This window comes from Miniopterus natalensis, chromosome X, assembly GCF_054644295.1.
Source record: "Miniopterus natalensis isolate mMinNat1 chromosome X, mMinNat1.hap1, whole genome shotgun sequence".
In the NCBI taxonomy this organism is placed as follows: Eukaryota; Metazoa; Chordata; class Mammalia; order Chiroptera; family Miniopteridae; genus Miniopterus; species Miniopterus natalensis.
In genome coordinates, this window is record NC_142103.1 from 87,304,469 (window position 1) to 87,318,654 (window position 14,186).

Here is a 14,186-nt window from a genome sequence, read left to right on the forward strand (position 1 = left end):
CCTTTTATTTTGCACTTAAAGTGTGTAGATTAGTGGAGTGGATACAGAAAGCCTAGCCGAGTGAGTGACATTTAAGTCAAGAGCTAAAGGCAGTGAAGGGCGCATTGTGCAGATACGGGAGGCAGGAGCGTCTGGGCCGCAGGGAAGCCTGCACACACAGTCCTCGGGCAGGAGGGACCCAGGTGACAGCAGCAGAGTAGGCCAGAGAGGCCGTGGAGGCGAAGGGCAGGTGGGCCATGGTTAGAACTTGGGCCTTTACTCAGGGTGAGAGGCGAGGTTATTGGAGAAGTGAGCTGACCGCTCCTGTGTCTGACTTCCCCTGCCTGCTGTGTGCAGAATATGTCATCAGGGAGCAAAGGCAGAAGTAGAAATACCATTTAGTAGGTTATTTTGCGACACCCAGGTCCCTGAGAGATGAGGGGTCTCTTGACCAGCGTGGCAGCAGTGAACACAGTAATCATAACTTTCTGGATGCGCTTGGAGGTTTGAGCCGAGAGGATTTTTTGCTGGATTAAGTGTGGGTTTGAGAGAAAGAAGAGTCAGGAAGGATTCCAAGGTTTTGACTTGAACCAATGGAAATGCATATCGAGCCCTCGGACACTAGCTGGAGAGGTCGGGGAGTTGAGGAGGAACCCGCGAAGGAGGTGGAGTGAAGGCAGTTTTTGAGGTAGGAGGAAAACTCTTTGTGCTTATAGTCAAGAGAGCCAAATTAAGACATATTTCGAAGACGTACCCTTTGAGTGAAAGTAAAGAAAGCTAAGGCCTGAGAATCGGCCATTGAATGTGATAGCATGGAGGCTAATGGTGACATTAATAGTAACAGTTTTGATGGAACCGAGTAAGGGAATAGGTGTGGGGGGTGGTTTCTTTTCTTTTTTAACGGGGCCAGTTTTTACTTTGCAAGATAGACCTGTGGGAGGCCAGGTTTTCTCCTTGGTGGCACAGGATTCTTTAGAGTAAGGGATACGCGCTCCCTTTTCCAGAACCATATTTCTCTCTAGACTTAGTTTTTGGTGGTTGTATTTCTTTTACTTTCTCTGTAGTTTTACAGATATTTCTTTGAGAAAATGAGAGAAGATAGAAGCATTAGGAACTACTAACCTAACCTATTTTAAAACCAAAGTTATCTATTTCATTTGAGAGCAAATGTATGTACGGCCAGATCCAGGAAAAGGGGACTTTCAGTGATGTCTGTAAATCAGCTTCTTCGCCACTCTTTATACATGTATTTTTGAAACTTCTCATGCATTTCTTTGAGCCAGGTGCTCTAGCCGACCTGGTGCCAGTTTTTCCTAAGCTTGTTTTGAAGATTATTGGGATCACCTTTTGTAGAGTGACCACATATGCTACTTTGGGACATTCTCAGTTTATGTCATTCCGTTTGTCCCAGCTCAGTTATTTCTAACTTCCCATTTTACTATAAAAATTGCCCAAATTTGGGGAATAAATTATATAGAGAGCCTTCTCTAACGCCCTCAGGATCCCTGGAGGGCAGGTATCTTTATTGTTATTTTACATAGAATATTTTGAGGCTTAGAAAGGCAGAATCACTTTCTGAATGTCAAAACAGGTGGTAGGCAGCAGAGACAGAACTCAAACCAACTGAGAGCAGTGTGACCCCAACACTTTTCATTACCTTCTTGAATGTCTCCTTGCTTCCCTATATTTTCTCATTTGAAATCAACCATCTATAGCTGTGTCTGAAATGAAATGTTTTCTGGACTCTTCGCTGTCTTTAATGTGATGTTACTTAACAGAACTCAGCTAGCAAACATTGACCACTATGCGGAGGCCAATAACTGCTTCTTCCTTGGGTCTGTTCTCTATTTATGCACCAGTTACTCAGTTTGCATATAACATACATCTCGCAATGGGGGATAGTAATTGAGCTGTACACAGAGTTGCCAGTCAGCTTATAGATGGTCAGTATCCATTCTAAGTGACCAGGCATTCCTTCTGATTTGGTGCCCATGATGCATTAACGGTTAAATATTTTGAATATTATTCCTGACTACATTCAAACTATCAAGTCATCTTGGCTGTGAGTTGTAGTCAGATATGTTCAAATCTGTTTGATAAATTTCCATTGAAATTCTGCTAGAAGCAGCAGCGTATATTTGAAAGAGAGCCGAACTTATAAATAGATGATAAGTTCTAATATTGCATCTAAAACTTGCTACTTCTAAGATCTTGGACACATGACAATCTTATTGATGCTCAGTTTTCTCTTGTATGAAATACGATAACATAATGCTGGTTCCTTCTATGTGGCAGAATTATTATGACATACATATGAAACAATGTACATAAACTGTGACTTGGTAGACAGTATAAGGAACTCCATTTTTATCACGGTTATGTTACTGTTTTCAAATACCCACAACTCTTTCTGTTGTCTCACTTTCTTCTGTCAAATTGGGAGAGTGGTAGCACCTACTTCTTAGATTATTGTTGTGTTGTGGTGGTGGTTGTTATTGCTATTATTTGTTAGTACAAATTGATTATTCCATTTAATTCTTAGAATAAAGAGATTATGATCATGACATTTAGACGGCCATTAATAATTTCTGTTCATCATTTATGAAGACAACATGGCTTTTTTATTGTACTCTTTATATAATTTCATGTTTTAAAAAAACTCAGTTTGGATAAACTAGAAACCACTTTGATAGGAAAGGATGAGTCTAAAACTGTTTAACTCAGAGAACAGCAGTTTTTGTCACTGTTCTTATTGTTTTGTTACAGTGTATTTTTTCTTTCCTCTCTCTCTCTCTTTTATTTACTTATTTTTTATGATATAGTTCAAATTTGGGACACCTCCAATCCTGCTGTAACTCTTGATAGTTGTGAATATTATGTGTTTAGTTGGAATGCGCTTATTTTTCCTAAGTACTCAGAGTCCTTTAGAAATAGAATTTACCTTTTAATGGACAACAAACTTAAAGTGTTGGAGAACACATGAGCTGCTAAGCTGTTAAGGACAGAATTTAGAAGACAAAAGCTGAGAGTTGAGAAAATGTGAATTTGGTAGCTTCACCTAGGTTCTCACCTCCAGTAAGATGCTGTGGCTACTTTATATTCTCATGGACTTGTTAATTCAGCTATCAAGCTAGAACCTTCCATGGTTGTCCACATGCTTGTGTAAACAATTCAGTAATTTCTGTGTGAAAATGACTTTCAAGGTAACCCAGAAGTTTCACCTGCTAGTTGGTATGGGGTGCGGGTTGCATATAATCCCCAAACACCACAGTGTGCGCGCTTTGAAATTTTCAAGTAGAATCCAAGACATTGGTATGAGTCTATTGCCTTTGGGATTTCCCCACTGATGAGATGAATCTGAGTTTTCATTTGCTGCCCTTGACAGCATAGTATAAAATGTGTATTTTCCAGCTAAGTTATAAATACTTTAAACAAGACTGTCATTTTATAGTGTTTTATTTCACTCATCATTTATTCTGCTTAATTAATTAATTTTAATTAGTATATTTATTGTGTATTATATTTTTTCCTGATTAGATATATTCTATTTTCTATTGACTCATTTATTTATTTATAAATATGTTTTAATTGATTTCAGAGAGGGGAAGGGAGAGAGAGAGAGAAACATCAATGATGAGAGTCATTGATCGGCTGCCTCCTGCACGCCCCCTGCTGGGGATTGAGCCCGCAACCCGGGCATGTGCCCTGACTGGGAATCGAACCCCGATCGCCTGGATCCTAGGTCTATGCTCAGCTGCTGAGCCATGCCCGACAGAGCTCAACACTTTTAGCCTTTTGTACTCTTGACCTTGAATCCAATAATCCTAGTTCATGAAACTCATTTTAAAATAAGTTTGCAAACCCTATATTCAGTTGTGGCTATTCTTTAAATTGGAGAATCTTTTGAAATATTGCAAACATTTGCTCTTCTCTGGATGTATTCCTGATGTTGCCCTATTATCTACATCTATATTTATCACTGTTTACCTGCTGTCTGTCTTTAACTGTTTACTTCCAAATGGAGGATGCTAGATCTGCACTGTAAAATTGACACTTGACACATGTGACCTTTTAAATTTAAATAAAATAGAATTTCAAATTCATTTCCGCGCTCGCATTTGCCACATTGCATGTGCTCGGTATCCACATGTGGCTAGTGGCTGCTGGACTGGACTGTGTAGATATAGGGTATTTCCATCTTTGCAGGAAGTTCTACTGAGCAGAGTGTGCATGTACGTATTATGTGATCTCACATCTGTATGCACCCCAGTATTATACCTTGGAATATTTGCTTAAATGCCTACCAACCTGAATAAAGTTTTGAAAAATAGTCTCATGTAGAATAGCCTCTTGCCACAGACTCAAGTGAAATCTTTGGATAATGTTATTATTAATCACAGAAGTATTGCTTTTACGATATGTTGAATACATTATAGCTTGCTTTTTCTGCAGATACTTATGTTTTAGGACGTATATATTGCTATAGCCACATCTTTTTAATGACCATAGTAAGATAGTTCTGAATCATGGTTTAAAATTTAAGTCTCTGTAGAAACATTATTAGCTAAGAAACATTATTAGCCAAACACAACAGTAGTGAATACTGGTTTTGGGTAATTTCAATGTGTTTTTGCTCTTCAAAACTTAACCCTGGTTGGCAGAAATGAACAAAGAAATTTAGAAGACTTTTTGAAACTGAATCTGTTTTTAGAGAGAAAAATTCATCCACAGTTTTGTATTGAGATAAATGTGTTTTTTCTAAATTAGTTATGCTGGGATACTTTTTCCTCTTGTATATACTTATGGATTTTCGACTTGATCTTTATTACAGAATATATACTTTGGTTATGAGGAGTAATTTCAGTGGTGTATATCTAAAAGACAAATTCCATTTTAATTATCTGACACTTTATCTTTTCACTGTTTGTTATAATTTGCCACTGTGGTTCTTTTTTCCTTTTTTGCAGCCTTTCATTGCAGTGCCTGAGAAACTAGTATGTAAACAAGAGTTATGAGTAGAAATCTTATTAAAAAAAGTAGCAATTCAGTGTGAAAATGGCTTGCGCTTTCCTTGCCATATTGATGCTTCTGGTGCCAAGAAACTTGAGAACAGATCTTTACATTCACATGATAAGCTGACAGAGTGAAATATCTTAAGGCTTGAAAGGGCAAGTAGAAGTTATAATTACTGTGTAGCTACACAATCCTCGTACTGAAATCCTCACCTTTGCTGTCATGCTGCAGGCCATAGAGCGAGAAAAAGCCGAGAAGTTCAGAAAACTACAAGATGCCAGCAGATCAGCTCAGGCCCTGGCGGAACAGATGGTGAATGGTAATTACACGGAGTTGATTTAGATAATCTTCTTAGGGATTTGATAAACATATAGGTTCATATTTATCAGCTGAATTATATCAGACAAGCACTCCCTGAATGCACATTTAAATTAAAGTGAGCTTTTGAGCTTTTTGGGGTTTTTCTTAATGCTAAAGAAATTATTAGAGGAAATTCATCTTTGTGTCCAATGAAAGAAAATGGGATGTGGTGGAATATTTTATCAATCTGTTGCAGAGAAATTAATTTTAATGCAAATCCTGCTAGCATTTGTCCAAATAATTTAAGAACATAAAGTTTGCAGAAATAATGGAAAATATAAGCAATCATATAATATATGTAAAGTGATTATAATCTGATTTTAAATCATTCTCGCAATATATTTTTCCATACTGACTTGTATTATGTGGAAGGTTTCATCAGCATATTTGGTTGCTAATAATATCCTTGACATTTGTTATGTTGCTTTTCATTTTTTTCAGTCATTTTAAAAATGTCTCCTAAGGGGAACTTTTATTTTTTTAATTTTAACTTTTTTCGAGTGAGGTGAAAGTACAAAGCTCGCAAAACATTGTTTTTCTTTTTAAGAATGGGTTAAAATTAATCTTTACTAATACAAAGCTGTCCACACAAATGTGTTATTGATATCAATTGTGAATGGTCTTTTGAATTGTCATTGTCTTCTCCTGTGTTCATTTCCAGATATAAGTAATTTATGAAAATCAGGGATAATACTATTTCCAAACAAGATTTTTTTTTCCAGTTTCAAAAGATACGTTTATAAAACTATCATAACCAGATGCAACAAGTGTTTCTGTCATGCATGTCAGCTTTTTCCAGAACCTGCCTACATTCTAGAGCATGAATTCTGTGTATGAATTAGTTTTTGCTTTAATTGCCATGTTGGCATTAAAAAGTTCAATGATCGTCCTAGGAAATCAATTCACTTTGCCTGATTAGCCCCAAGACTTTATTTGGTTAAAAATAAAAACAAGCGAAATGACAGCTGAGGATTGGTTCAAAGTTAATGCAAAATATTAAAAGGGTGTCATTTAGGTACATGTTGCTAGGTGGTTTAACTGATAAGTTTAACAACAGCATATTAATGTTAAATAAATTATATGATCTAAAATTTTTTCTTCTAGCTGTTATATAATTTCCCCCTAGGACCTATATGATCACTTTTTTATTTTTATAAGCTGATGTAAAATAATACACTTTTAAGTAGTCTCATTTTATTATCAAATATCAAGCATACCTTACCTCAGACCATCTGAGAGTGGCATACTCTGAATTCTTTAAAAATCAGTTATAATTAGATTTTTTTTTTTAATAATTGAAACTGCTGGGATTAAAATGATCATGTGATTAGTACTAACATCATTTTCTAGATTATTGCCCTCATAGCTCTAATTTTTTGAGGCATGAAGAAAAGTCAGAACATATACTAGGTTCTTAATAAATATTAATTGACTGATTAAAGTCTGTGTAGCAAAGCAAACTTAAGGAAGTAATTGAGACGATTACATTGGTAATTTTGGTAGAAAATAATAATACTTCTGAAGGAAAATGCTAACTTGTGTAGAAAGTGCAGAGCAATAAGGGGTAGGGGCTTCACTTGAGACAGTCTTCATCGATTTACTATATTCATCAAACTTTAAGCTTACTTGTTATGCCAACAAAGACAATGCCTAACTGATAGGTGTTTAGGCTCAAATTCAGGCTTTAACTAGAGCACAGCTCTGCTGCTCCATTCAATCAAATAATTTACATAATTACTAAAAAGTAGACTCAAAGATTCTAACTTCTCTTTTTGTTCCTTTGTGTTTGTGGCCCTTCACAGAACAAGTTGCATAATACTTAATTTATGTGATTATTTGTGCAAATTGTGGGTTAAGCCAGACACACCGTAAGTGCCTGGGTACCTCTCCAGGTATACTTCACAGGGACCCCTGACCCTAATTTACAGTGGCTCCACCAGCAGGGAGCCAGGAACTGGAGTTTACTGCTGAGGCTCAAGAAGCTGAAAGAAACTGAGGCTGCTCTAAACCAGGCTTCCCAACAGTTAGCTTAGTAAAGCTCTTAAATTTACAAGCCCACAATTTCCTTTCTCATGTTTGGGAATTATCATAAAACTCATAACCATAATAGACACCTATATTCTTTGTGTTTTTTTAAAAAATATATCTTTATTGATTTCAGAGAGAGGGAGAAACATCAATGATGAGAGTCATTGATCGGCTGCCTCCTGCACGCCCCCTGCTGGGGATCGAGCCCGCAACCCGGGCCTGTGCCCTGACCGGGAATCGAACCACGATCTCCTGGATCCTAGGTCAAGGCTCAACCCCTGAGCCACACCGGCCAGGCGGCGCCTATATTCTTGTTTCTTTATTTATAGAAAGGAAAAGGACAGCTGAATCATGGTACTTCATTTAAGGCCTCATGTCAACGTCTGTTCCTTCTAACCACATCGCATATCTTATTTTCAAAAATTAAGATAAAGGCAAATCATTATTGTACAATGCTATAATGTTCTACAGCTAATACAAATATGTATACATTTTGTGTATGTTATAATATGATAACATTTAAATATACTCAGTGTAAAAATATGTATGAAGAATAGCATAAGTATAGCTATTATGTTTTAAAGGAAACATTTTATGAACTATATTTCATATGTATACATACATACATAGAATACTAAAATTTCTACTTAAAATAATTTACTATAAGATCAGAGTACTTTTCTAAAATATCTAGAATAATTTTGGAACTCTTGACCCCAAATGGTACATCAGACATATTTACAAATCACTTTTGACCATTTCTAAATATCTACTGAAAGAATGAATTTTTAGTACCATTTAACAAATGCAGGAAACAAAATCTGTTCATCTCAAAGACAGTTTTTTGAAAGAATTTGAGATAGGTGCTGGGGTCTTAAGATTGTTAAAAGTGCAAAGATTACCATGATGCCATCGTAGAAGTAACTTTCATTTGATGTTGCTAAGTTTTATTAAAAATCAGTTGTACGTCCTGAAAACGCTACTTCTCGTAACACGTGTTCAGTTTTGCACAGTCACATAGAAGTTATGATCAATTTGAAGATAATTTGCACTTTGCTGCACCTTATCAGATGCAGAGTTATATGCGGAATATTAAAATACAGTTAATATTTAATATGCAAATTTTAATATTAACTATATTTTGAATTTCATTGTGAATTTTAAAGTAGAATGATTTATACTTGAAGAATATGCAGAGATTCAGTAAGAGATTTTTATTAATTTTCTTGGAACCTTAAACCAAAGAAAGGAGGTTGCATAAATTATTTGCATACTTCAAACCTATACATGCACAATTTTCTTATGGATGTCCCAGTTCTTTTAGAAAGTGTAAGTGATCTTTATGATCAAAATAACCTCTAAAGAGTGGCTGCAATGCTGCTAAGAGAGTTAACTAAAAAATAATAGTTTTGGGGTTTTGACAGAGAATTTTGGTATAATTTTTAACTGATTTATCTATTTCTTAACTATATTTTTTGAACTAGCATTAATTTGCTGTTCCTATGTCAGCATCAGTTGATTGGATAAGTATGGGAAGCAGCTTGACATAGTGTTGGAGGTAAAGAGAACCTCTTCATATTAGAGAAATTTCTCACAGAATCTTTATGAATCTTATTGTCAGTATATCAGATTAGTATAATAGCTTTACTCTCAAGAAATTGTTCGCTTCCTAGAACTTTAAGGAGAGTAAGCGGGAGACTAAATCGGGTACCTAGTGATCTAATTATGTTTCCTGTAGCTATGTTACACTGAGAAGGGAATTTCCAATTTTGTTTAAATTTCATTTTTTTAAAAGGATACACATGACCTTTTCTAAGGTTTATTTTTAAATTTATTTAAACACAATATAGTGTAAAATAATTATTCAAACTTATTCTGAATTATTTTTATAAAATAATGTTCTTGCATATATATGTGTGTATATATATACATACACATATATGTACATTCTCAAGTTCAGGTATAACAAAAAACCTGATTTAGATTGTTTTCCTGTATTAATATGAAAACATTCATTTTAACACACATGTAAGCATAGCTCAGTTTCCCTTTCTTTAAATTGTAAAATGGTTTCATCACAATTTCCAGAGATACTATAATTATCTAATAGAGTTAGTGATGCTTTCTACATTAAATTGCACTTCTCTTTCAATTTCTAATTGTAGTTTTCTATGTGTTAATTAAGAGCCCGAAGAAATCATACCAAGGAAGTGTTTAAATACCAGTGGTAATTATTAGTAAAAGAACATCTGAAAACCATCATCCCCTGAGTGTTAGATTATAGTGTTTAAGGTGGTGCCTAATAGTAAGTCTGCTAAGGCTCATAATTAAATAGCACAGACTGATAACGCACACTCAAGAGCTCCTCTTATATATAACATTTAAGTACTGAACCGTGTTATTTGTATTTTGTTGTGCGGGTCATTAAGTACTTCACAGGAATGATGCCATTTGAGTTTGGGCAACAAAATTTTGTCAGATGGGCAAGGGCAGGGCTCATAGTCAGTTCGGCTCCCCTCAAAGCCAGACACTCGTTATGGAGGGTTTGCAGTGCCGCTTCTCTGTTTCAGTGGGAAGAGGGTCTGCCTTTGGCCCGCGTATGAGTGGGGCGCGGGAACGGTGCCATCTGCGGTCGCCCGGCCCCTCCACCGTGAACGAGCGGTTCGCCCCAGTTCACCCATTTCCTTCCCTCAGTTCTGGGCAGTTTCATTTATGTCTCCTGTTTCTCCACGGGACGCATGGGATAATGGTCCACACAGAGTTCACACTCTATAAATGTTAATCCACAGACACCTTTTTCTCCAAAGGAAGAGACTCTGCGAGTGTGTGTGTGTGTGTGTGTGTGTGTGTGTGAGAGAGAGAGAGAGAGAGAGAGAGAGAGAGAGTGAAGCTGTCATAGTCACTGTTGTAGAAAATTAGTCATAAAAACATGTCAGAATCCGACTTTTTCTCTTATAATCCAATAATGTTAAGAAATAGATAAAATAGAAAAGATATATTAGCAAATTTACGTGTTAAATTTACTGGGGGTGTGAATTTTACATAAATCTATTAATTTTTTAAAGGTATTATTTAAAATAACATGATGTAGCAGTTGTATAAAAGTTAGTGTGGTCAAAGAAACCTTTAGAATTTCGTGTGTAATACTCAGAGCTTATTTTCATGCACCCCAAATAAATTTCTATTATTTTTTGGCCTGTTAGGGTGAATGGCCAATGAAGTTGTAACGATCCTCACTTAGTATGCAACGAGAGCCGGTGACTTTTTATTAGCAACTTTATTTTAAGTTTCATCCCAAATCTTCTTCTAATTCAAGAGCCCTGCAAACAAAGGTGTCCATTATTCTACCCTGGCTTCCTGGCTCACGATGAACCTACTTGATGAGGGACACTTCACTTGAAGTGGCAGCTCTGAAGGCCTCGCGTGCAAGGTGGTGCACGATTAAAACTGTTCCAACAGTCTGTTATGCACTGTATGCAAGTAATAAAATTAATGGATGCACTTCAAATAATGATCCATTTCCTCTGGGTGCAATGTATTTATTCATAGACTATTTCAGGGGTTGTTTAGAAGATGAGATATGAATGGATTATGATCAATTATCCCTGAGATTTTAACGTGCTGCTACAAAAGCGGTTTCCAGAAGTATTGTTCATAGCGCCTGGTGAGTTAGTGTTTGTATTCCTAAAAAATTAGAAAAACAGATGCTCAAATAATTGATACTTAAAGCTTTGCAGATATTTACACTTGCAAAGTGTCATAGAGCTTTAAATTTTCAGTTGCGTTGAGAATAATTCTATGAAATACACATAAAACAAAGATATCCAATAGTGAAAGAATTAACCTGTGAGCATTTGAAACAGTATTCTTATTTATTGTACAGAAGTTTTAAGGGACTTTTGCATAACATCATCAGTAGTACTGGATAATAGGTGGTCATTTTATTCATGAAGCTAAAGTAATGGCGTTTTTAATTTTAGTTTAAGACATATACATTAAGTAATGTGACATGCGACAGTGCTTTTGTTCCCTCCCCCACATATTTTAGAGCAAACTTGAAGCAAGAGAGACCGTGTGTGTGTGTGTGTGTGTGTGTGTGTGTGTGTGTGTGTGTGTTTGGCTTTTTGCGTCTGTGGATGTTGCTCCCTGAATGTTTGTATTTGTATGAAATAAGCTATTGATTTGGTGTTGGGTGAGCTGACAGGTAGAGTGTATTTATTCTGTACCTGCTCTAAGCTCAGAACTCTATCAGGTACTGTCAGGGGAGCCATTTTTCTTAGAAGGGTTTATAGTTTAGGACAGTTTGTACTCTGGCTGAGCAGGAAGCATATTCACACATGAATTAGTACATTATTTACATACAAGTACTTCATAATGAGATGTCTGATTCTCTGGGGTCCACATCATATCTGTGCCAGTGACATCTAGAAATTTCTGTTTTTAGTTTTTGGCATGGATGTCCTTTGTAACTTTAATTTAACATGATTATAGGTATATGAACAAATATTCCAAGACTCCCTAGTAAACTTATAAATGCATCACTTAGTGATACATTTGTTTAAAAATTTATACATATACTTTTATATCCCGTATTAGCACCATCCTGTATAAAAATAACACTAACTTAAAAAGTATTAATCATTAATTTTTATAAACGACCCTTTTCGGCCATTAAAAGACCCCACCCCCCAATTTCAACATGTGGAAGATCTGGTCTCTCTTCTTGTTACCTACATGTTCCTTTTTAGTTCTTTCTATGATCATTGACTGGTCTCTGTTGGTTGCTTGCTATATGCCAGAGTTTGTGTGACCACTTCACACGTTGCTTCAGAGCCCTCATAGGTCTCCTCTGAGATCAATTCTATTTTTATGTTCATTTCATAGATGAGGAAAATGAGATTAAATAACTGAACCCAGTTCACCAATTTCGTAAAGAGGGTCAAATCTGAACTCAGATCTACCTAACACCAGAGCCCTTACTATGAATTTCTATATGCCTCTGTCTGCTTTCACCATTTCTTTTAATATGGAGATCCTTCTTTTAATTGCCTTTATTCAATTATAAAAACCAACAAGCTAATAAGTAGAGAGTATTGTATATTTCATAGTTAATTTATACAAGTTCGCTTTTCTCATTTATTTTAATTCCTCTTACAGTGATGCTTAGCATCTGAACATTTTTGGGGGGCACAACATACTGAGCTGATAGTTTGGGGTAACAATCAACAAGGACTCATTACATTTTAATAGATACCCCAGAAGCTATTGGTAATTCATTATAGTTTTTTTTTTCTTTTCAGTTTGTCAATTTACTATAGCTTGATTTATATTTTGCTGATTACATTACCATGTCTATTATTCATACTGAAAATTAACTAATGGTTTTATTTTTCCAAACACTAGGGGTCTTTATGGCTGGCCTCTGTCTGGCGCAGTGAGATATCTCTCTCGCATTCCCTTGTCAGTTGGGTGAATACTCAGTCCAGCAGCAGCCCACCAGTCGCTTTAACTCACTTTAGCCTCTCTTACCCGTCTTGGACTTGAGCTGCCATGGGCTGCCTCCTGAGTGCTTTTTCAAATTTAACCTGTGCTGGAAATATTTCTCCTAAACATCTGATCATTTAGATCCATGGCATATTTTTTATTCGTAATCTAACATAATTTCAAAATTCTCACCTGTGTATTTTTAAATTATTTTCTTTCATTTTCCAGCAATAATGTTAGCTTTTTATTGTAATATTTTTCTCACAATGAGTACCTATGTGACTGGAGTTTTGGATTCTTCTTTTATACTTGGTAACAAATAGGATCTTTTTACAACTATGGTTACTTTGTGGCATTGCCCAAAACATATTTGAGTAGCAGTCTTGGTCACTGCTCAAAACTAAACAATCACAAACAGAATATCACACAGCATGTCCAGGTGTTTCAATGAAACCATTTTTTTCTTTGACTATTAGAGGGGGTATTAGAAGAATATGTAGCTCCTACAAACCATGGGCTGCCTCATAGCTGCATATATGGAGATGTACATATATTATCTTTTCACTCTTTATTTTTAAAATTATTTTTTTTTTGGAAAATGTATCAGCCAAAGGAGGAAAAGGTTGTTGCCAGTAAGATTTGCAAAGTTTATTTTCTCCAGCATTATCCTCAGTAGTGTCCAACTTTGAAATTAGTGAAGTTAGTTGTGTCTCAAATGAGTTGAGAGTTGTGGATTGGCAGTATAGCAATGGCAACAAAGTGAAAATTAGAGTGTCAGGGCATAGGAAAGGAAAGTAGGATAAAATAATATAGCTGTTGGATTTGATTCCATAGTTTTTAATCTTTAGAAAGAGTGAAGCACATACACAAAGTAGCAACACCACAGGCCTTATGCTCGCTAGAGATGGTCTTCAGACTTTTTACTAACCTACTTGCGTATCAACTAACTTATATTTACTCTGTTGAGTACATGAATATTCATAAAAGTAGGTTCTCCTAGACAACTTGGTCTTCATTAAATCACTTTACCCCTGAAATCTAGAGGAAGAATCTGATAGTGAGCTTAGGACCCCTTTTGAGGTGCCTATGGGTCTGTCTAGGAGTAACAAACTTCAAAATTCAGCATTTCAAAAATACAAGACAGTTATCTGTGCTACATAGGTTTAATATTTATCCTTATATAATGTAATTCACTAAGGACATTACTATATATTCACATGCATGTGTTTGTGTGCAAGAACATTTAAATTTTGTGAAGTAACTTTAGAGAATGACAAAATTTAAATTAGTTAATGCATATTAAAAGACAGCTTATTTCCTAA

The 14,186-nt window shown here is 35.7% G+C and overlaps 1 protein-coding gene across 1 annotated transcript in view; it reads left to right on the top strand.

Annotated features, from left to right (window-relative positions):
* DMD (dystrophin) overlaps nt 1–14,186 on the top strand; it is a 1,831,916-nt gene that overhangs the window by 609,691 nt on the left and 1,208,039 nt on the right. The window contains exon 19 of the mRNA XM_087813416.1: nt 5,224–5,311. Within this exon, the coding sequence (XP_087669542.1) occupies nt 5,224–5,311 (88 nt within the window). The remainder of the gene's footprint in view (nt 1–5,223; nt 5,312–14,186) is intronic.